The sequence below is a fragment of the Saimiri boliviensis genome, chromosome 9 (genome assembly GCF_048565385.1).
Source record: "Saimiri boliviensis isolate mSaiBol1 chromosome 9, mSaiBol1.pri, whole genome shotgun sequence".
NCBI classification, from domain to species: domain Eukaryota; kingdom Metazoa; phylum Chordata; class Mammalia; order Primates; family Cebidae; genus Saimiri; species Saimiri boliviensis.
In genome coordinates, this window is record NC_133457.1 from 37,268,925 (window position 1) to 37,294,902 (window position 25,978).

At 35.9% G+C, this 25,978-nt stretch overlaps 1 protein-coding gene across 3 annotated transcripts in view; it reads right to left on the bottom strand.

The window, feature by feature from the left end:
- The window catches only part of ZNF385D (zinc finger protein 385D), a 912,123-nt gene that overhangs the window by 251,843 nt on the left and 634,302 nt on the right, over window positions 1-25,978 (bottom strand). For all 3 annotated transcript variants that reach the window (XM_010335636.3, XM_003924917.2, XM_074405719.1), the window contains one exon: window positions 12,689-12,831. In XM_010335636.3, the coding sequence (XP_010333938.2) occupies window positions 12,689-12,831 (143 nt within the window). The remainder of the gene's footprint in view (window positions 1-12,688; window positions 12,832-25,978) is intronic.

The window sequence follows — 25,978 nt, forward strand, 5'->3', positions numbered from 1 at the left end:
ATACCATTTCTACTCTGAAACCTGATGCAAGTTAGAACATTATCTCAATCAGATTCCATTATAACTGATACTAATATAAGCAGCAATTAATAAAACCCAGAAATTTTACTAATCTCTTTTACCTGCACTGAATGTCTACGTGTTTAAAGTAAATAATAATGTCTTTAATAAATAAATTTAAATTGAATTTTAGGAGAAGGTTGCCAAGCTTCATAAACACATTTTCTGTTTGAGTTTTCAATCACTTCTACATAGTAGAAAGTTACAAGAATCAATGCATCAATCTTTCTACCAGGATGTTAATCTATATAGTTCTACTATAAGGCTTTTGAGCAAGCCAAATTATAACTGTAACATAGAGACCACAGAGCTGGGGCATGTTAGATATGTCTCTAATGTCATGTCAGATAATACACACAAGGGTCTGAAGCTGTCACAATTAAGTATTTAGATTGGCTAGATCCCAAACTAATGATATATTATAGGTGGCAAAGATTGCAATAAATTATTAATAATTTGCTGAAAGTATTTGCTGCTTATAAAATTTGAAAAGCTTTCTAAAATACAAAAGCTATATAGATTATATACTAAATAACAATGGAACGATCACTTAAGTATTAACATGTCTTCATTTTTTTTAGACATTTCTTTTTTTAAATAGCAAAACTTGAACATTATGAAGACAGTGACGTTTCCGTTGCTTTCCTGCCCAATTCCATCATCACTCAGTCATCAGAACCACCTGCGAATAAGGACTTGTGTGGTCTTCCAGTCTATGTTGTCAGGTATTGTAAATTAATTTCAATCTCCCTCCCTCTGTCTCTCTATCGCTCTTGTCTTCTCTTTCTCATTGGCATGTGATTTAAAAATACACACACATACACACATATTCTAAAATTCTATTACATTTTGCCACTGGTGTTTCTTCTCCGAGCCAGCATTGAGCTTTTGTGATATTTCCATGTAAAAACAATTCTTTCATCCCAATTGTCTCTTAAGGTATATTTTATAATTAGATCTTAACTTGTATATATGTGTGTATATACATGTCTATATATGTATAAAGTATATCAATTTCCCATTGATATTTATATGTTTTATTTTTTGCTACTAAAAACAAAAATGTACATTTTTGAATCAAGTCTCTTGATACACACATGCAAGAGTTTTTTCACATACCTACACTCAGTATTTTAAAACATGAACCACAGTAAGAAGCTTGCATACATGCATAAACCTATGTATACATAGACACAGGTATGTGTATACAATATATGGATGGGTTTTCTCTCCAAAATTATAAAATTTTTACTACAATTTTAGGTAAGTAAAATGAAAAACAAACTTCAAGTTCAAAAAAATTATTTATCTGCCTCATCCTAAACAAGGCTTTAAAACCAGATTCTGACAATAGCACTTCATAGGTAGTATAACTAATTAAGGTGATTGTAAATATAAAATATGTATTTAATGATTTTTATTTATTTATTTATTTTATTTTATTTTATTTTTTTCTTTCTTTTTTTTTATTGCATTTTAGGTTTTGGGGTACATGTGATGAACATGCAAGATTAACCAAAAAAAAACCAAGTAAGGGTATCTGAAAAAAAGGATATTTTCTTTATAGAGCTCCAAAAGCTCCATCTATCTGAGTATATAAATACTATGTATGTACAAATGGCAGAAAATACTGGTTATATCTCTTATATCACAGATTTTTAGGAAGGCAAAACCTGTTGCTTTGCAACATAGTATGTGGTAAAAGTTACAGAAACGTTAACATGGTACATATGCACAGATGTTCTAAACAGCATAAAGATGTTTTGGTAAAACTGATTTTTCTTTGTGGTTTCTATGAAGAAACTGCTTTAAAATGCTCCAATCTATTGTACAACTGGACTGTCATTTCTTTTACCTTCCAGTGAAAAAATAATTTGAATATAGAAATTAAAATATAAAGCTTCATATCCCTATAGTCACATAAAATATCCATTTTTTATTTTTGTCCCTTAAAATTCTTTGACAGGTCCTTGAAATAAATTTCATTTTAGAGTGTTCAGGGAAAAAAGTGTTAAGAATTAACCACTAATTTAATAATTTTAATATTTGCCCAAACCCAGTATTAAATGTGGAATAAGGGGTTCTACTTCAAAGAAAGGCAAAATGCAAGTTATCTTTCTTTTACTCTATTACTGCCTTGATTTATGAGCTTCAGGGAGAGCTATTTGACATTGGCGTACCTCTTCATGATAAGAAAAATTACTCAGAACTAAAGGAATTTGAGTTGTAATGTATTTGTGGCTCTCAACCATACGTTACATGAATTACCTAAATAACTGCTTCAAACTCCCCTTCCTTTTCTACATGTAATAGAACCACGAAATCCTAAACATATAACATGGCAGAGCTTCTCAACTCTTTGCTGAAGGACAAGCACTATCCCCAATAGTCATAGACCTCTACTTTTATAAAATACAATAAAAATGAGTTTCAGAAAAAATAAAATGAAACATACTTACAAAATCAGCCATAATTCTTGATTGGTTTCCATGGATGTAAAATTGCTCTGTTAAGTTGCTATAAACACCTCTAAATGCTGACTCTCAATTTCCATACTTATCACCCACCCATAAACAGTTCTCAGATCAGTATGGGTCTGTGTACCACGCTTTGAAAAATACTGAGTCATGAAACAAATATATTGCTGGCAAAGGTTCTCATTCCTTTGACTAAGAGCAATTGTTCTTTACATTTGTGTTGGCGGGAGGGAGATGTGGAAGAGGCAACTTTACTCAAGTGATAGTCTGAGAAAGTTATTCTTTCATCTGTACTTAGCTGTGAAAATAGATTTTCCCACCAATTTTTGCCGTAGGGTAGAACACAGTGACTCTCAACATTTAAAGGGCAAATAAATCACCTTGGGGAAGTGCAAAAAAAAAAAAAAAAAAAAAAAAAAAAAGCTTATTAAGGCTTCAACACCAGAGACTCTGGTTCAATAGGCTTCCTCAATGACTGTAATTTCTGTATCTCTCCTAACCTTCAATACCTTTACCCACTCCTAGAAGGTCAATATGATTATTCTAGTTTCACTGATGAGAAAATGCAGACTCTGCCTTTTCGCCTTAGACTATAGACAAAGTATTAAACATTGCTTTTTCTTATGTAAGTATTATAGTACAGAAGAATATTGAGTTCTCCAAAGCCTAAACTGTTACTGAGATAGCAAGGTATTTTTTATTTATCACCACATAAAGTTATTTATTCCCCTGATGATGACTGCCAGATACAGCATAAATACATGTGGGGGTGACATTAGACAGCATATTTACTGTGCACTGATGTCCTAGATGCTCTTTTTCATTGCCAATCGATCACAGCCACAATCTCGTTGAGGAAGTACTTTGCTTTCTCAGTTAAGTCCTCAGAGAAATACCAAATTATAAAGTTAATTAAAGTATACCAAGGCTCACATAACTGATTTAAAAAATTATGACCATTTGCCAACAAGAGATCGTCTAGCCATGTTGCAAACAAACTGTGCTGGATTTGGATCAAGGAATCTTGATTCCCATGATTCAGTGATTTACCATTTGTATAATTTGGGGAAAATAATTTTCTCTCTCAGTTAAGTTTCCTTATCTGTATCATTTAGATAATAACCTGCAATAGGCAAGGCTCTTAGGAAATTAGATTTTTAAAATAATGGGTGTAAAAGTGATTTCCTTACAGTCCTTGTCAGTTAGTTGATGATCAGTAAGTTTTTTTCCCTATAACAGAAGGCAATATATCATGTATTTACTTCCTTGGTTCATAAGAGTTACATGGTAGGGAGTGCTAGCTCCAAATAGAGAACTTCCTTACAGTGTATGTAAGTGACCTACGATGCCCAGTCTCTCATTCCACAAGAAGGCTTATCTACTATCACCGGATATAGTTGGGTAGGAAGCTGGATTACCAGTTGTCAGGAACATTGCAAAAGAGATTCATTCCAGCAAGTGTGGGTAGGCAGATCAAATGGCTCTAAATATCCTTTTCCTGTTAGGGTTGTCATAATAATACCATAGACTGGATTGTTTAAACAACAGACATTTATTGCCTCACAGTTCTGGAGGCTAGAAATCCAAGATTAAGGTGTTAGCAGGGTTGGTTTCTTCTGAAGATTGTTACTTAAGGGTCTGTTCCAGGTCTCTCTTCTTGGCTTATAGATGGCATTCTCCCTGAATCTCTTCACTATATTTTCCTTTAATGCATGGCTCTGTGTCCAAATTTTCCCTTTTTATAAGGGCACCAGTCATAATGAATTAGGGCCCACTCTAATGATGTCATCTGAACTAATCACATCTTCAATGACCCTATTTCCAATAAGGATCACATTCTAATTCACTAAGGGTAAGGATTAAACATATGAAAATTTTAGGGACACAATTCAACCCATAATACTATTATTCAATGTTTAGCATCTCCATGAGAAGGAGAAATCAGGAGTCCCAGTTTTCTGTTACTTTTGCCACTTGCTAGCCATAAAACTGGACATAACTCAGTAAGTCTAGGCTTACCAGTAAAATAAGTATGTTTAAGAAACTAATTCTAAAATGTTCTTTCATTTTAAAATTTCTATGTCTAAGTGTGGATTAGAGGCCTCCAAAAGAGCTACTGGATCTTAAAGTGAGCTGTGAGCTTCAGTATTTTCTTATTTGGGTTCCCTCACTTACCTAAAATGCCAGTTAGTGAGAAAGTCACAGTAGGAAACAGGTCAAATATATTACTTTCAAAGCCTCATCTCATTATAATTAGGCTGACTATGAAAAGGATATTTATATATAAATGTATAGATGTGTATGTGTGTGTGTGTGTGTGTGTGTGTGTGTGTGTGTGTGTGTAATGTGTATTATGCCTTGATCTTTAATGAGAAGAACAATTAACATATGCATAAATCAAATCTCTTTGGAAGGATAGATACAAAAGCCATTTACCACATTGCTTGTCACTTGAGAGAGAACTAAGTTGCAGGGCGAAGGGCAGTCAGAAAATTGTTTTGTTCTCTTTACGTTTTGAACCACAGGAGAACGTGCTACCTATTCAAAGAGTAAACAAGGATTAAATAAGGTAAATATTCATGCATTGTGCATTTGTTTAGCCTTTTGTTTCTAAGTCTGGATATTGTACATTGAAGTGTTTTGTGCTTTGAGGTCATTATAATAAGTACATCTGACTTTGACAAACTTTCCATTTTGCAGAAAGCTGCGGGACTCAGCAAATACACTTAGATATCTGCTTCAGTCTGAAACATATAATGAAAGAAGACTTCATAAGCAGATGTTTCTTAAGAGGCTTCTGTTATACAAATATGACACAGTTAATGAACAGAACTAGAGAGCTATCTGCTACATCTGTCTTCAAAGGACAAGAAAGTTAGCAATCAATATCGTACTATAGCATTTTTCACCTGAAAACTTACCACATATCTACCACTTGTGTTTAAGAAAGACAGGCTTTTTTTTCACTTAAAATTTCACCCTTGCTGCTTACCTATTTTAGTGACAGCAGCCGTTGTATAAACTTAGTAAGAGAAGTTATTAATGTGTAAACTGAATTTAATTAATATCTCTTTGAACAAAACAAATCCAAGTGTGCCTAACCGCTGTTTCTGTAACTTCAATCACTGGCTGAGGGATAGAAGGCATTTCCATAGCTGGAGCAGGTAATAAAATACAGAGCCATAGAAGAAAGCAGAATTCAAGAATAAATTTTTAAAGGAAAGAAGAAAAAGTGTGCCAATTCCATTTTAAAGATGAAGGAAACAAGGATCCTGAAGAGTGTATATATCCAAAGATAATAAAAACTTGACATTGAAACTTTGTCTTGGGCTTTGTATTTTTACCTATAATGTTATAAGTGCACATTTAAGCTAAAGTACTAGAATAATCTCTATATGTCAAGCACATTTAATGCTGTCTTTGAATCCTAAAATGTCTCACCAATATTTTTTCACTATGACAGCCCTTCTGGACCTACACAAAATAGTTGATGAATACTATACAGAACTGATTTGTAAGTACATTCTTTAGGCAACCACTGGGATTTTTTACATTACTATCCTTTCATATAACAAGAGTAAACAAACACAACAGCCAACCTAAAATTAAAGTTTCAAATTAAGGAGATGACTCAAGTCTATGCTTGCTTTTCTTTCCTAATAAGTGATTAAATTAATAATTTGTTAGATGGAAGTAAGTTATCTAATGGACAAACAGTGAGTGCTTACAATATTTCTTTCTTATTGACACACTTCCATCAATTACACTTCTTATGGTACAAATGTTAAGGCTATTTCTCATCTATCAATTATCTTTTATATGTTTTTCCTGTCTTTCTATTTATCTGTATCTATCTATTATCTATTTACCTATAAATCTATCTATTCCACTCTACTCATTCATCCAAAAAGTGTATGTTGAGTCTTTCCTATGTTTCATGTTCTATACTATGGTTACCTTAATAAAAGATGCACATATGGTATTTATCTCAGATTCCAAAGCAAACCTTAACCTCTCCTTCCTTCGAACTCAGGTAGCATTTACTTGTAAAGAACTTTAAGCATTTTGGTTCTTTATAGAATGATTTAACTACTCCACCTCATTTTCAACAAATAATGCAAACTCTAGAGAGTACCTCCCTGCATAGAGTACACTGTTTAACCTATTAACGTCTAGATGCTTTTCTACTACCTGATAGAAGAGAAGGTTTAAAGGAGTGCTAATCAACTATGTCAACTTCATAGATAAAAACAACAATTCTTCGTCCTCCTCCTTCTGTCTTTCCTCCTCCTCCTTATTCTTCTCCTCCTCCTCCCCATCCTGCTTCTATTCCTCTTTTTTCTCACTGTTATTATTGTTGTTGTCATAATTCTAGTGTCTACTATAGGTCAGACATATCAGTGCTTAATAAATGCCCAGTAAGTGAATCAGTAGAAGAATGATTACCTCTTCTCCCTCCTCATACTCCTCATTATATTTGTTAATGTTATATTTTTAACAAGTGCTTTAAAATGCAGTTATTTTAAGTAGGCATATTTTTCAATACGTAGAATTATGGAGTGGGACTCACAAGTTTGTAAACGGAAGAAATTATTGAATGAATTAATAAATGAAAAATACATTTTTGGATTTTCCTCAGCAACATTTTTGAGATCATAACACACATACAAGCTTTAAAGATTTCACAGAAAAAATGATGGCCTTTAATCAGTTGAAATGCAAGTGATACCTGCATGTAGTAAGCATTCAATAAACAGCTGTTGCAACCAAAGTCCTGAACAATGTCATACTACAAGGAAGGCTCGTAATATTTCTGCAAGCTAAAATACAACTACAGAAGGATCATTCTTGATATACAGCTGCACCTATAGATAATTCAAATTTCCCCCATCTGTCCTTTTCCCAACACCCTGCCACACAAACACCAGAAGGTAAGTTCCATAACTGCAGGAACTTAGTCTGCTAGTTTCACTAATGAATCCTCAGGGCCTAGCACATAGTAGGTATTCAATAAATTGTTGTTAAATAAATTTTTAAAAACCCCACTTTTTGGGAGTGTAAAGATTGTTTAATGTATTTTATCTTTCTCCTGTCTTTCCTCTGCTCTGCCTATGTATATGCGAAATCTCAGGTCCCTCCTTCGAACTTTTGACTCAGAATCTGCACTTTTAATACGATTACCTGTGATCCATAGGAAAAGCACAGCTATAAGTCACATAAATTTCATTTTTCTGTCCTCCAATGGATAAAACTCAACGTGCTGATCAAAACCCAACTTCACAGTACCCTCAAGTTTCTAGCAGCTGGTCCTTCATAGAACTAGGAAGAGCCAGAATGGAGTCAGCTGCTAAGACTTCATCTCTCTCTGTCTCTCTCTCTCTGTATCCCCCTCTCTTCCCTCCCTCTTGTCTTTGCTCTTTCTCCTTGCTTTTGTGATAAAATCATACTATACAGAGGAGTAGCAAAGGGTCAAATTTCCTATGCTAATTTACTTTTTTAATGTTAAAGACCATCAGCCAAAGCTAGCTAAAGCAAAAATAGTTATCCTCTTTTATTGCTATTTTTTCTACCTCTTTACTTTTTATGTGACCTCCTCACTCTTCCTTGTGCATCTCTTAGAAGGCAGAAGAAGTAAATATTTCCTGAGTATCTGGCATCTGCAGGCACAGAAAGTCAGTTTTCCTCATTTAATTTTTATACCAACTAGAAATACAGCCATGGGGAGGGGAGCACAGAATCATGCTCAGCCAGTCCTCATGAACACATTCTCCAAAAGTAGTACTTTTTCAATGATTCTAAAGGTTTATTATTGTCACAACTATGAGTTAGAATATGAAGAAAATATGTTAGAGAAATAGAGAACGAAAGGGAAATGGTGAGACCCTGGGAGAAAACTGTCATAAAATGTGGCCATTTTTTCATGATTACCTTCTGTTTTGAACAACATCCCAAAGTCTTGCCCAAGTCCATCCTCCCTCAATCTCCAACATTTTTAAAAACCAGCTATACCTCTGATAATAAACCTAAGAGTCTGGGTTTTTAAATTATTTAGTTATTTTATTGTATAGGACACTGGGGCTCTGATAGATTTAGCCTTTGTCCACAGTTACAGAGACAAAATTCAGCTTTTCTGATTCCGCATAGGGCTTTCCATTCCATCACTGGCATTTCCATTCTATTCCTGGCCACCCCCACTTTATGAGACTGGAAACCTTAGGCTTATATGCCCATGGATCCCTGCTGACAGTGCCCAGGTATATTAGATGCCACTAAAGAGAGGCATTTCACAGAATTTAGATGGAAGTAACTGGGATTGCTGAGTGCCCTGTGTCTGCAATTTCACGACTCCATGAAAGTGAACAGAAAAAAATGAGAGCTACCAACAGTCTTCTCTGATCTCTATTTTTTGAGTACCCAAAGGTTTTGTTGCACCTAAATCCTTATATTAAATTATTTCCTGTTTGAATGCCTAGAATAGTTTCTATTTTCTTCACTCAGCCCTCACTAAGGCAACCATATAGCTGTGTGGTCCTGTACTCAAGCTAACATTCTATGCTGTACATCTTTCTGTATAAACGTATTTTATTTACAAAAATTTCCTATTTGTCAACTTCTCCTTTACAAACTGAATTGTTTTCCTGGCAGAGGTCATAATATAATCTGTTATTAGTGTTTCTGGCGCATAATGATGCCAGAACAACTGGCAGCTGCTGAATAACTAGCAGTTGACTGAATGAACTAAGCTCAAGCCCCTTTCTAATATTTCTTTCCTAAACATCATCTATCTACTCCCATGACAGGTTCCTTTCAAGAAGTATAAATTCAGAATAGGATCGCTGGGATCAGAATATTTTTAAGTGCCGAAACTCTAATGTCTTAAGAGATTAAAGGGCAGGGTGGGAAATACATGAGGTATTCAAGGAAAGCTTTATTTTGTGTGAAAGCTACTGGAATATAAAGGGATGCATTTCTAGGGAATAGCTTCTGTTGTGACTCCTTAAAAGTTGGCTTTGAGGGGACGAAGGGATCCTGATAGTCTCACTGAAGGTCTTCATCTATACCCATAACTCAACTCTGATTCTACATCTATTTCCTTTCCCTTCTAACTGTACTTATTTTTACAGAAGTTTCATTATTATTGCTGATTCATACCCAAACCTCAGGGTTTATGCTCTTGTGGAAGATAATAATCAGAGATGCCCACTTATATTTTTATACATTTTATAAGTACACCTTTAAAATATTTCTTTTATGTTTCTACCAACTCTATCCTAAATAAATAGATGCTTCCATGTTCATATCCGCAGGGGGAGAATGTAATATAGTCTCTGATCAGCAGGCAGACATCTCTGCTCATTATGGACTTTGCTTTATAAAGATCATATGGGTAAAATTTGTTGGGTAGCAGAGTGGTTCATCACTTTCCTGTCAAAGAAGGGATAGCTGTGTTGTGGATCTAGGTAAGAGGGACTGCTGACAGCCTTGCAAAATTTGTGTGTCCTAAGCATGGCACAAAAAAAGCTGAGAGCTAGGTGCCTAAAGGGCCATGCTAGCCAGGTGCTGACTAGCTCATGAATGCCTATGTGGATAAGTAACTTGATGATCAGAGGGAGTCTCCCACCAAAGTCTTATAACCTGTTAGATAATTGTTAGAGTCCAGAACCTTAGCATAACCTTACACAAAATTAGAGTAGATTTTCCTCCAGCCTGATGAAATGGGCTCTTTTGAATGAGAAACAAAGTCAATTTATGGCCATAAAAATTATGTTTTATACATTCTGAATTTTTGGATTGAGATTCACATCTGTTATAAAATCAAGAACTCAGACTGTTACTGAAGGAGATGCTCTATGCCCTCATTCTGAGTCAAAAGCCACCAGATTACGGGCTTTCCAACAGTTCACTTCGGTTGGAAGCAAGAAATGGCTTAATCCTTGACTGTCTATATCTTGACCAGCACTGGAAGGGAATAATCAAGGAAAAAGCAATAGTTGGAGTAAGAGAGGGCCTCCTGGTTTAAGTAGAATAAATATCAACACAAGTTAAAATCCATGATAGAGGGAAAAGTATCAAGTCAAACTTTTGTAATCAGTTAGCCAATGAACTGTTACTTTCAGAACCAGAAGAGTTTACAAGCTACTTACGAACATGCTACTTATCACTCAAATAGTGCTTGTTATGTACCAAGCCCCGTTCTAAATGATTTAGCCCATACAATCCTTACCACAGCCTATTATATTATTAATGAGGCATATTATATTATTAATCCCATTATATGGATGAAAACATGATGGCACATGGAAGTTTTGTGACCTATCCAAGGTCATATCGATGGTAAGAGGCAGTTCTGAGATTTGAACTTAAGCAGTGTAGTTACAGAGTTCAGCTTGACCATCACACAACATTGCCTTTGCCCATGAAAAAAACCCACAAATCTCTGAACGGTGTAACCCCCTGACCCCCAGTGAAGAGACTATCAGGCCCACACCTTTTATTTTAAAGATGAGGAAATAGCAGCAAAGACGGGAAAGAGATTTTCTCAGGGTCATGCAGCTCCACACGTCACTCATCTTTGTTTTATGATAAATGATATTCATTGTCAATCAAATTAATCACTTTGTTATTAATATTTCCCAAGAGGCAGATCAAAAGTTTTAAATCGAGCCTTTTATGGCCTTCCAGGAATTTTACTTAAAATGCTCTGAAGCTGACATGGGACCTGAGTGACGGGATGCCAAGTGGTCTCGGAGGCCAGAAAAAGCACCTTGATGGGTAATCCTCTGGATGTCTGGGACACAAGGCTGCGCCAGGAAACCACTTAACAGAAGAGCAGGCAAGAAATCAGGGAAAAGGAACCCGAGGACTTCAGTGTAGTCATTTAGGAATATATACTGAGCAAGGTTTTCTCTACTCTTAATGAAATATCTAGGACTAGAAGCCTGTGTTTTGTAAATGTGATCTTTATGTTGCTTTATTTATGAAATATCAATTTCAAAACAAGATTCCTATGGAAAATTAGTCTCCCTACAAAAAGCAAAGGATCATTTTGATTCTCCCTTGCCTACTGGAAAGGACTAACATATAACTGTACTGACTCATTGGCATGTCCGAAGTCCACATGACAAAGTACTATTAAAGAAAATAAGACCCACTGCTATCTCCTGAAGAATTATTTGATTGTGGGCAGAATATATATATTTTTAAATCCATCATGGGGACAAGATACTGTACCAAGTAAGCTGTATTATTTAGATCACTGGACATTTAGTGACCTCTCATCTTAATCGTTTCTGCTTTGGCTGCCCTGACATGTCCTGCCACTGATAAGCTCAGACTTGCCTTATAACAACCACTGTTCTTATCTGAAGGCTGAATCAGATAATAGTAAAAAAAAAAAGTCACTTACTTGTTTCTAACCTTTTCAACCCTTATTTCAATTTTCAACCTAAGAATACTCTTACTGATTGCAGAAAAGCAGCACACATGATGATGAAAATGATGCATCTGCCAGCTTACAAAGCCATCTTAAAGATGAAAATAGAGGCAAGAAAGTAATTGAACCTGTGCTGAGAGGCTGTTGACAAAGCCCAAAGAAACAAAGAAATATGAGAGTTAGCTAGGGCAACAGTGGGACATGCTAAAACTCTTGCTCCCAGAGCCGTGATTTGTTTTAAGTTAATGGTGGGAAGAAAGTGCTGTATACCTGAAACATATTACTACTGTCATTATTAAGGTCCTATTTATTAAGTTAGAAAAACTTAACAGATTTGGAAATTAAAGTTAGAAGAAACGTAATTTTAATTTTTAAAATATCTACTGAAATTCTGATGTTCTCGCTAATAAATAGATTGTTTCAATTTGGATCTATTCCTACAAAGCTATAGAATTGTTGCTGTTGCCCAGAGGACACTGGAGGGAAGACATCAACTCATGATCAACCCAATTGGATCAAATGTCTTTTGATTTTCCTTGAAAGAGCCTGGTTCTGTGGATTTTACCTAACCAGGTAAACAACTAACTTCACTGTGGCTTCCAGACAAACCAAGCAATGAACAAAACAGCAACATGGAGGCAGTGACCAAAGCGCCCCTGGCTCCTCAGGTTTTCTAATACTTTCCACTCAGGCAAAGACAAATTTGGCAGGTACTTACCGCATTGAAATTGGGGAAGAGGTTGACTGCAGCTGCAGTGTCAAGAGGAAAGGGAAGAAATGGTTTAATATCCAGCGATGGTTGCAAAGGAGGGGCTGGTGGACGGACAAGGGCCGGGAGAGCAGGACTCTGGCATGTACCACCTGTGAAGACCAGAGCAAAGAGAGCAATCAGGGACACCACTCATGGAAAAAAACACCAAAGTTTCTTTTGAGACAAAAAGGCCAGCTTTGTGGGTCACTGGAAAAAACAAGACATGGACTCTTTTGACCTCAACTGGGAACTGGCCAATGAGCAGATCTGCCATTAGGCAGAGGGAGCAAGTTGAACTGCTCCATTTTCCTTTGATTATAACTATCTGGTTATGTAAGTAATAGTCAACATTTCAAATGCCCCAACCTGTCTTTATTTTTCCTTCCTAGAGCTCCAGATTGGGCCAGTCACAAATCTGCAACCAAGATCTCCGGTTTCTAAAGAAAAACCCCTTCATCACACGCCCATCCCTCTTTGAAAACGAAACCACTCAAAATATGCATCAAGTCTGAGTGATTATTTTACAGAACTGCTCTTTTCTATCACATCCAAAACTCTGGCAGCAAGATGACATGAACCTGGCACATAAAAGAAATTTAACTTCAAACCCAGGCAGCTGTATCTTGCTGCTGTAGCAACTGAAGGATTAAAAACCAGCAAAACCAGTGCTATGAAGTCTGAACTGTTCAGCAGCCCTATAGCTCTGAGTATTCAACAACTCCCTGTCTCCTTCCCAGTCATGAGTAGGTGGAATTTAGATGGCCACTGATGAGCAGCCAGTGGGAATATTATGCCAACAAAGACATTCCCTTTGCCTACCAGTAGGCAGCCAGCCTTTTGCAAGACAGCATGCACCTTTGTCCTCTAAGGACTCCACCGCACTCAGGAGCCGGAAGGATGGAAGCCCATCCTCAGTGTTCAGGCTCCCATATTTTGGTAACATTCCAGAACATCAATTTGCTGTTAATTAAAGGCTGTTTGAATCCTAGGAAACTGTTAAAATATGCCAGCATTCGTCTAATCTGAGATGCAAGCAACAGACTGTAAGAACCTGCTGGTGAGAATCCAAGAAGCATTAGGAAAACAAAATGCAGTAGGATTTTTTTTTTTTTCTCTCTAACAGTAAAGAATTCTAGGAGACATGCTTGTACCACTTACTTGCCTGCCATCTCATTTTTAAAAACAAAGTTGAGTCTCCTTGTATAAATTACCTTTACAAATTTCACAACAAACTCTCTGGCCAACTGCACAGAGAACATCGTCTTGCCCTCAATCAGTTATCTGAGCACAAAATTAACGTTCTGAAAATGATTCCCCAATGATAAATCCAACCCTATGGGGCCATAGAGGATCTGCTAACAAGGTGGATGACTTAATATCTATAACAGAAGCAATCAGCACAGGATTTAATTAACCATACACAAGAACCATCAGCTCTCCTGCTCCCAGGTATAAAATCAGCTGGAGCCAAATTAAGAAAAACAGTATTTTCCCCACTGTTTTACCTTCCTTCTTGAAATAATAATAGCATGACCAACAATAGCAAAGTTAATAACTGAAGTTTGTAATCAGTAAACTCATTTTCAAAGTAGTACAAGGCAGGAAATAAAGGACAGATGTGAAAACAAAAAGAGATGACAACAAAATATAACAAGTCTACATTCATCAGAGCACACTATAAACTTAGTTTACTGTCCACTTGGTAGTGTATTGAGTGTGAGTGTGTAACAGTGTTTAAAGAGGGCATCCATAAAACTTTGGTGATAGACCTGTCATGAGTTTAGTGTTGTTAAAAGTTTCTCTTTTAATAAAAAGTTTAAAAACTAAAATACATTTGTGGTTGGTATATCTTTTGAAAACTCAGAAGTAAGGCCGGGCGTGGTGGCTCACACTGTAATCCCAGTATTTTGGAAGGTCAAGGTGGATGGATCACTTGAGGTCAGGAGTTTGAAACCAGCCTGGCTAACATGGTGAAACTCTGTCTCTACTAAATATACAAAAAGTAGCTGGCATGGTGGCACATGCTTGTAATCCCACCTACTTGGGAGGCTGAGGCAGAACAATCACTTGAACCCAGGAGGCAGAGACTGCAGTGAGCTGGGATCACACCACTGCACTTCAGCCTGGGTGACAGAGAAAGACTCTGTTTCAAAAATAAAAACTCAGAAGTAAAGTTTGGTTGAAATCCGTGGTGTGGTGAAATTTAATAAATAATTTTAAATTACTTTCATTTTTGTTGTTTTTGTTGTTCTGAGACAGGGTCTCACTCTGTTGCCCAGGCTGGAGTGCTGTGACACCATCATGGCTCACTGCAGCCTCAACCTCCCGGGCTTAGGTGATCCTCTCACCTCAGCCTCCTGAGTAGGTGGGACTACAGACATATGCCATCATGCCCATCTAGTTTTTGTATTTTTAGTAGAAACGGTATTTTGCCATGTTGCCCAGGCTAGTCTCAAACTCCTGAGCTCAAGCAGTGCACTCACCTTGGCCTCCTAAAGTGCTGGGTTACAGGTGTGAGCCACCATGCCTTGCCCTAAATTACTTTCGTGTCACACATCATTCTTTGCAAAGGATATTCATGTAAATTCACCTTGTTTGGTTCTAAGATTTCAGAAATTAGGTAAGGGCTAACATAACATCATGTACAGAAAAAAATACGTTGATAAACTCTTCAGCTATTTATCTTGCTTCCACAGAAAATTCCATGCTTATAATTATAAGAAAGCAATTTAGCAAGAATATATTCTACAATCGTTTCATTTTAAATCCTCCTCTGGTTTAGGTTATCCAAAGAAGTTAAGGAATAGCTCAAGCTGATATTTTATCTAGCACGATGAGGGGCATAAATAATAAAAATATGTCCATTTAATTATCAGATAAATTTAATTTCCCCTTCTCTCTTTTAGGATATGTATTTCATTTACATTGATATAAACAGTTCAAGGCCCTCTCTCAATGTTGCAACTGGAGTTTCCTTCCTAGGGGATTAAAAAATAAACATCAAAGAAGAGTCATAAACACTTTAGAAAGTTCGAGAAGATATTTAAGCTAATCTCTTCACACCTGTTGGAAGAGAGCAACCTATAAGATTGTAGGAAAGCAGAGGACACGTGGCTACATATTCTTAGACTATTTGCTATGCAAATACAGGTGTACTGGATGCTGTAGGTCGGATTCCCAGACCCCCGTCATCACCAAGGCACTCCTCTCAGCTGCTTGGAGTGCTGGTGGCTGATGTCTGAGAGCCTCTTTACAAATTGCCCTGGGCCAAAGGGAGCTGCCTCACCCGAGGTGACCCTCCTAAGTAGAGGAGTCGATAGCCCCTGCAATGACTGATTCATGCCAGAGTTTACTGGCTTTGCCCCCTTGCCTGAAGGCAAGAAAACTCTGAAGCTCTATTTTACCTCCAAAGTTCCTCATGGCATCTAGGTAGGCTGAGGCCTCTGATGTGACTACATCAAAGCCCAGCTCCTTCCTCTTCCCAATCCTATGTTCCTTACTCCTCACAAATGATGTTCCCATGAGCACTGCCCAGTAAAGTCTCAAAGTTTGCTTTCAGAATAACCTGACCTGTGACATCAGGATACAGCAATTCGGGAGTTTAAGTAAAATTTAAAATTGCTTTATTCTAAAATAGATGCTTGCCCCCAAACCCTATAGCCCTAATATTGAGGCACAAAATTGAGGCTACCTATTAAAAATTATCTGTGACTAACATGTCTGCTTTTAAAATCTGGAATAGTACTAAAATATTTTACTTGCACCAATCTGTACTTGCTCAGCAACAAGAATACTATTTGCAAATAGTACAAAATCAAAACTGGCAAATATAGTATGTTTCATCTGTAAAGCAAATTAAAATATTCTCTTTGAGAAAATAGCTATTTCATTTTCCCATATTTAAATAGAAACTATTGCATTTAAGATGTGAATACATGTTTATTATTATTTTACTTGTCACAAAATTATCTTGATAACTATAAACATGAAAATATATAATAAACTTGTAGACCTTTTATAGGTGAGAAAGTTTTGTTATCCATGTTTACCAACCATGTCACTTTATTCATCAGAATGTCACACTTCTGGGAATATTAATATTCTTAATTTGAGGCAGGTCTTTTAAAGCCTCTGTGGAGTAGGGTCAGAAAAATACATAAACTCTATTTCTAGTACCATATATTTCATAGCCTATGCTATTTTGTGACACAGTTTTAACAAATCAGTCTGATTTCAGAGAAGTTACTGTCTCTCAATACCAAATTTGTTATGTGACATTAAAGTCAACAAATGAAAAAAACATTTATTAGTACAGAATACTAATTAAAGCTGAATATCATTAATGTTCACAAAATTCTTCTCCCTCCTTTTTTGATAATTTTGTTAGTGTATGTTTAGAATTTAAGTTGCAAATAGTGAACCATGGAATCAACATATTAAATATTGCTTTGGTCAATTCATAAGATTCGCAAAAGTATTAACTTGTGAAACTGAAAAAAAAAAAAAAAAACCCAGAGTAATTCTTAAGTATTTGTCAATGGAGACTGAGAAACTAAGACAAATTCATTTCAGAAATTTGCATTTTTGAATAGCAAATTAATATGTAAACTTAGACATGTTTATTTTGATAATTCATACAGATAAATAGGAACTCTAAACTAGAGGTTGTCAGTTGAAACTTATTGTATTAGATAATATATGTAAAGTGCCCTAACACAGTGCCTGGCCAATTGGCTCTCACTATATGATAAATACATTTTTTAATGAACCAAAAAACTTACAGAGCATCTGCTTAGGCCTTCTGAAAGCAGTCAATCAAGATAATTTTAAAGCTAACTTCATTTTTTTCTCTTTGCTTATCTTGACTGTCTCAGAAGAATGATCACAATAAGAGGTTACTATGCAAATTAATATATTGAAATACTTTATGAGAATGAAGTAGTGTTCTTTCCATAATACAATCTTCTAACCTTGAACTCCTGCACTCAATCCATTCAGCGTTTGCCTGTCATAGACATCCTGCCTGACAACTTCATCTTAATCTTAACCTTAATCTACTACTTAATCTTTCATTTCCCCAGGTGACAAAATTGAAGTTTAAAATGGTTAGGGATTGCCACTGTTAAGTATTGATGCCAGTGGAGAATTTTGTTCATCATTTATATTTATAGAGATATATAGATATATAGATATAGATATAGTGTATGTGTATATAACAATCTGCATTTATAGAAAACAGCAGAAATATCTAATTTCCTCATAGGAAAAATAATTTCTACAGTATCTTTAATATCTTTTTTCATCATCATCAACTTACCTGTATTGAAATATATATATTTATATTAAAATATATATCCACTTATTTATATTGAAATATATATGTGTGTATATATATATATATATATATATATATATTTACCGATATTGAACTTACGTGTATTTCAATAAGCTATGATTACATTACTAAACTCCTCCAAAGGTTCACATATAACAGGAAATCATATAAAGCATTTTATATAATATTAGATTCTAAGTAGTTATTTAATAAGCAACTAATTTGGTATAGTTGGAAAATTATTCAAATACATTTTCAAATATTTCAGTTAGAATTTGTTATGTCCATGGGGCAAGAGAAGGACTCACTATAGGAATTCAGAGGTCTGTGTGATAGGGGGCATAAAAACTTTAGATTTGATACTACTAATAAGTAGTAGCAAATAAATAATGGCATAAAGGCTGAGAAATAAAAATGAAATTCTAAGTCCCCCAACTGACTAAACGAACCCCCGTTGGCCAAGGAAAACCCAAAGAAACCTTGAAAACTGAGTTCTTAGTTATGAAGGAATGGGAAATGGACATGCCTATTCATACCCACTGCCTCACTAACAGCAATTAGTCCTTCTTTCCTATGGGCTAACCAGAAACCAACCCTTTCAATCAGACAACTGATGCTGCTCCTCCCTTCTGCAGTTTCCACAAAACAATGGACCAGCATTCTTTCTGGGGACCAGACCACTGATGGCAGAGTGGTTCTGGCCAGGCGAGGGAGAATAAATAGTGAAGGTGTTTGTGTCTTCTGCTACCCTATCTGACATCAGAGGGCTCCAGACTTCACCCTTGGATCATGCTAACATCGCCATTTTTTGAACACGGGTCCCATGGACGGGCATAAAGCCCAGTTGTGCATGTACATCTTTCTACATTCATAAATATTCATGACTCCTTCTATAGCTTATTAAACATGTATTTGGCCACCTCTTTCAGCCTAAATTCCTGTTCCCTTCATCCCTCCCTTGAAGTGTCTGTTTCTGGCTTTCGCCTGAAGCTATGCTTCCCAGCCTGTCAGAATGGCCAGCCTGCAGAATGCAAACATTTAAAAAAAAAAATAAAGCTCTCCTTTCCAAATGTAAAAGTCTCATCATTCTTCAGTTAAAAAAGCAAAACTTGATTCAACCAAAACGTTGGCCATGGAGTGCTGTAGTTAATGGAATTGGCCAGCCAAGGTGGGGGTAAATCTAGAGAATATAGATAATTTAATACATCTATTCATTAATTGGCATGGATCAGCGTTCTATCCTCTTAATTCTTTTAAAACACACAATTCTGCCAGGTATCTTTTATAATATCCAATTTATAAAATCAAAAGCCAAGCCTCTAGGAAGCAAAATATCTTACCAGTTTCTATCTTACCAGAAAGAAACTGAGAAACCCTAATGATTTTTAATGCACTGATGCAAATAGCTTTTGAACTAAAACAATAATAATAATAAAGACAAAACAAAACAACAATTAAAAAAATACCTTACAGAACCATTTTGTCAAATTAGTTCCCAGACATAATTTGTTAAAGCCAGCAATCTTATGAGAGGTTTTTATTAAAGGAAGGTTTTTATTAAAAAGGAAGGAAGGAAGGGAGGGAGGGAGGAAGGGAGGGAGGGAGGAAGGAAGGGAGGGAGGGAAGATTGCCAATATTCTGAATATTGGATATTGCCAGTTGCCAATATCCTGAATCAAGTCTCCATTAGAGGGAAGGAAGGAGGGAGGAAAGGAGGAAGAAAGACGATATTCTTTTTAAAGGAACATTCAGTATTTATCCCTGATTTTTATCCCCAGCACGGGACCCTGCCTTACATTTGAAGAAGAATCCAGAAAGACATGAATATCATATCAAATGTGTTTCAAAACCCCTCAAATTTATACTCTTTAATATTTACTTGCCAAATCAGATAAATAAATATGTGTTTGTCACATTCCCTTGCATGGCTGCCTCTCAAATACTCAAGGTTGTTGGTTGGATATAACAATGGGCAATTTTCCTGTTGGGATTTTTTATCTTTGTCTAGGAAAATTATACATTTACCATGTTTCCTTAAACCTCAGTTATCCAAACTCCATCTAATTCCCATGTCTGTCCTCAACAGAATGATATAACTGAAAACATATTTTGAGATAAAATTTGAATTTAGTATGATTTGGTGACCATTCTTTTGTTGTTGTTGTAGTTGTAGGACCCCACCCCAACTCTTGGACTGTTGATTCACTGACTAGATTTCAGAAATTTGATCCAGTACTTGCTGGCTTAGGATAAAGTTCCTCACTGGCCTAAAGTGAACTGGCCTTACCAGGTCAACTCAAATGTTGAAACAAGGTCTAGTTGGCAGCCCTAATCCACACAGGATGGTGACTGGTGTCTCATACATCCTGCTTTTGACCACAGAGAGGAATGAGGTGAGAATGGGAATATGAGTCAGGGCAACCGGAGCACCATTCTGGAAATAATGATTCAAAAACATTTGCCCATGTCAATGGTCAGTGATGCAATCTTTTCCCATGAAAGAAATCACATGGAAGTGATCTGGGTTTTCCCCTTGTTCAAATTATCTATTCATTTTCAGTTGCGGTATTTAATATTCCAGTAAGTCACCTCAACACACTTAGAAGGAAGCTAGGTAAGAAGCACTAACAGTATTTTATCTGTCACTGTCATTAAATGCCATGACCAAAATCAAAACACTGATATCATCCAATTGCCAATATTCTGAATCAAGTCTCCACTAGAAGAAAAATGGGATCTCTCACTTATTTAACTAACTTTTCTGACAATTTCTGGTGTCTGGAAAATATTAGAGAAAAAAATATGTTAGGAGTATCAAGCAAGGAATTTTAAACATTTAACCCCAAATATCCCTCTATACCGTAGCTCCTCTGTCAGATAGATAGTGAATAATTCAGGGCAGGTGCCTGCTTTACAGGAAATCAAAAGATTTTGCCCGGAAATTTCCTCTCAAGTTCACTGCTAGTGATATAGAATATAAAATCACAAAATTTCCCTCAAGAAAAATTTCTTAAAATTTAATTTCATACTACCAATCATGACTAATAAAAGAGATATTCTCATGCTGAGGTGTCTAATATGGTGGTTGTTAACCAGCCACATGTAACTATTTTAAATTTAAATAAATTAAATTTAATAAATTAAAAAAAAATCAGTTCTCAATCACACTAGCTGCATTTCAAATGTTTGATAGCCACATGTGGCTAGAGGCTTCTGTATTGTACACTGCAGATAAAAAACACTTCCATTCTCATGAAGGTGGTATTGGACATTACAGCTCCAGTGCAAAACAATGTTCTCAAGCAGCAAATAGTTTACAGATGATATGCTTGATACAGTCTGTTTCGGAATGAATTGCTGATGGAAGAGAAACTGTTGCTTTCTCCTGGGTCCTTCAACTTTTTAGATTGAGGAAAGGCATTTTCTCAGAGTCAAATGTGGTCACTGTCAGAAGCCAGTCACTGCTGGGATCATGCCAGACAGGAATAGTTGTCCCTTTCTAGAGATGACAATGGCAATCAATGAATCTTCATGTGTAAGCAAGGATGATCATACTCAAAGAACTTAAATTTTTAAAAAGTTAGTTATTAAATAAATACTAATGAATAATGTGTGCTATAGATAAAAACAATACCACATTTATGAACCAAGCATCGATAAAGGAGCCAGTCCTAGGGCAATTGGGTGTTCATTAATATCTGATAACCCTTGAAAGTATAATCACAAAGTTTTCATTTCTGCTAACAAACTGTGTCAAAATCTAGTCTCATTAATGGTCCAGTGTTTAAATAAAGCTAATGTAGGCAGTTGAACTCGCCTTATTACATCTGTCTCTCAGGGAAATTTCACTCATGATATCTAGGCTTTGGTCATCTCCCCCTTTAAAAAGAAAACATGATGCTAAAGTCTTGTTACATGGTGTTGTGTATTCATGATCTTGTACCCTTTAATTGGGACTTGTCTGCATGAACTTATCTGTGCAATGGGGCTTGGCAAGAGAGACTGTTTAGAAAGGGAAAGCATGGTCAACGTTGTCTCAGGCTGCAAAAGGATCAAGTAAGATGGTAATGTCTGATAGATTTAATGTCATGGAGATTTTTAGTGACCTTTGTGAGCCATTTAAGTAAAGTCATTTATGTGGGTCATCTAAAGAGAAGCCACTTTTGAGGACGGTGAGGAATGAATGAGGGTATCATAATGGAAACTAGTGGAGACAATTCTGAAAATTTTTATTGGGAAGGAAAAGTAGAGTGGGACACTATAGATGTGGGTAAATAAGTTTTATAGGTATAGAAAGGAACTGATTCAACCTAGAGTATCTAATAAAACTTGCTTTGGGAATATTATATTTCAACTAGCAATTTAGACCCCAAAACGTGAATTATAAAATGTAAATTATAACCCTTGGTAGCATAGTAACCGATGTAATTTGTGTTATCTAAGTTACATCCCACCCAATGTGCTCTTGAAACCTACATCAACATATGGCCAAAAAACGAATCATCTATTCCTGGTGCAGGAAGCAGCTCAAGCATGAGTTCCTCTATTAAGTATTTCCTGGACATCTCTGTAGAAAGATCGCTCCCTTGGTGCCCTGCTGTGCCATGCACAAACTTCCATCTAGCCAACATTACTAGAATTACTTGATTCTGTGTCTTTCTTTCTGTATGAGGATGCTGTTTGTTAAGAATGTCTATTTCATTCTTCCTTGATTTCTATATATTAGGAGGTTCCTGGTACCTATTAAGTGACTTGTGTATCTGTTTTAGAAATGGATGGATGGATGGATGGATGGATAGATGGATGGATGGATGGATGGATGGATGGATGGATGAAAAAAATGGGTGAGCAAACAAATGAAGTTGAATCATTACAGCCTGTTGAGATATTGTACCCCCTTTTTATTGTGTCCAAATTAACAACGGTGTACATTTACAAACCAGTAACTTCTCTGAAGAACTAGAAAAGAGAAAGGGATTAAACTAGCAGAGTTTGAGTGCACTGCTAAAAGGTGAGAAACATTTCATTATAGATTTTTAGTGCAATTAAGTTCCCATTATTGTTTTCTTCAGAAAAATAAATAGCCCAAACACTCTAAGTCCCAGGCTTTTTATTTTATTAACATCTTTTTCTCTATATGTTTCTTAAACATGGATTTCATTTTTAGGTGTAAATTTATGCTATCTTGTAAACAACTCCCCTTGATTCCAGGGGCATAAAAGCAAGATTATTTCTACTTCCATACATGGGGTACTGTACTGGGTCCTCTCTGCAGGCTAGCTCCCTTGATCACTTAATAGTCTTGTGAATAAAGAAATGGAGCAATAGTAAAGTTAAAACAATTACTCGAGTTCATGCAGTTAGTAAGTGGTAGAGCCAGGATTTGTCAATAAACATTCCGCTTCCAGAGTGTAGCTTCTTATATCCGCATTTTATTCAGAGATTGCCATTTTATTTTTTATGAAAGGTGGTAGAGAAAAAAATGAGTTTCAGGCCGGGCGCAGTGGCTCAGGCCTGTAATCTCAGCACTTTGGGAGGCTGAGGTGGGTGGATCACAAGGTCAGGAGTTTGAGACCAGCCCAGACAACACAGTGAAACCCCATCTCTACTAAAAATACAAAAAAAAAAAAAAAAAATAGCTGGGCATGGTGGCGGGTACCTGCAAAAATTCCAGCTACTTAGAAGGATGATGAGGCAGGAGAATGGCTTGAACCTGAGAGGCAGAGGTAGCCGTGAGCCAAGATCGTGCCACTGTACTCTAGCCCTGACAGTAAAGCAAGATTCCATATCAGAAAAAAAAAAAAAAGCTAATTTCAATGAAACTTTGCCAAAGCAGATCAAACATTTGTAAGGCACAGGATTATCCAAGAAGCAATTTGTCATGAATCTTGCCTCCACAAGTTTATAATGTTTATAATACAGTATATTGTAGACTATGCACATATTGAATCTACTACATAATCGTGTTTGTCCATAAGTATTTTTTATATCAATTCATTATTGATTCAGTTATCCCTTTTTCTATGCCTGCACAGTCTAGAAGAACAAAGTAGAAACTAAGTTTTCATTCAATATAACTCTTTCTAATTATGTAATAATGATAGCTCTAAGAGCATTCACTTGATTATGAATGTTTTCACTCAATGTTCCATTGTGATAATTTCCACATTTTAATCTAATTTTACTTCATAAAAACCATGGCACAAAATTCCTAGGAAATATAACTGTTGTTGGCATGTCACTGTCACCATCATCAAATTAAATGAAATATACTAAGAACAGTGAACACCACATTGTCACTGTTTTAAGGGCCTATATTTAGCACCTCTCTAGCATTTGCGTTATCCATTAGCTTCCAAGGTTTAGGAACTCTGAGTTCTTGGATTCCATTGCTTTGGTGAACATTCTTACAAGCTCTATAATACCAAAAAGATATTCTGATTTCAATTTCCTCAAGAACATTCCCTGGGGAGCTGACTTGTGCTCTGTTTAGTCTCGGCTTCAATGTGATTGTTTCTTCTGGCAGGTTGTGCTTAAAACAAACCTTACTTTATATTTTCTTTTAATTCTGAAACATTTAGTCTTTGGAGGAGATGTAAAATCAGTTCCTAATGGAATTGTGGAAATTGTGAAATCCTGAAAAGGATTTACTTTAAATGGAAGAGAAATAAAATGCTCATTAAGTGATCGCCAGCAAGAAGATCCACACAACCATATTTTATTTTTATAAGGAGTTCTGTTCCTTTGAGCATATATTATGATCTAGGTTCTTTGCTAGATAAGATTACATATATTATTTGTATAAACAATGAAGATATCCTTATTTTTATTTTACAAGTGAAGAAAAGGTTTAGCAAGATCATCCTACTCAAGAGCTAGGTAGAATTAGAAACCAAATAGGGCTAGTTTCAAAGCCCATATTTATTTATTTTTAACTATATTATATCTCTCTCCCTCTCAAATATGTACGAAGTCCTGATTTCTACCCAATTGAAAGAACAATTGATAGGAACAGAAATTGCCTCTGAGGAAAGGACCTACATTTTCATATTCAAATGGCCAGGAGGCAGCAGACATAGGATTCACAAATCCAGAAAGAAATACAAACTGTTTATAGCCCCAGGTAGAAGGAAGTGCTCATATCAGGGTTAAGGAGCTATCACCAATGCAACACAAAAGGAAAAGGACTTCTATGTTATGATATTATGATAAAAGAAAAGACATCATAAAATAGTGTAGTTAAACACAAGGATTAAAGTTAAACTAACATGAAAAGGAGGCAAATAATCAGTGGGACTTGTCATTGGTGGGGGCCATGTCAGTGGAGATAATAAGCATTCAAGGCTAAATCTGAGACAGCTTTCCCGAGGGTACCTGGGCTCTGAGAATCTCAGCACTGACTGGAGTCTAAGATCAGAGGCCAAAGTTAATGAGAAAACACAGGTTTTTCTGGTTGACATCAACATATTCTCACCCTCTTGTGAACTGCAGCCTAAATACACAAATCTGGAATTTGGCATGAGGCACAAACATATCTTGACTTGTACGACTAATTCCCATACAGTTTACTCAACTCAGACTGTGTCAGAATTAACTAACTAATGCAGAATGCCACAGAAATTGCATCTGATTTTTCTTTGGCTGCAAATTCACTAGAAGTTCATGTTCTTACTATTCCTTAGAATTTGGGAGTCCAGAAAAACACAGGGCTACATACATTTCTAAGAGAAAAATTTAATTTAGCAATTAGAGTAAAATATTCTGGTAACAAACTTGTATTCTGCTGGTGTGTGGTAGATCATATAGACAGAATTATTTAAAGCAGTCCCATTTCAAATAATAATAAACAGTAAAATAATAATAACCACAATAAATTTTTGAGTAGTTTATACATATATAGGCTTTTAATTTTTACAGCAATT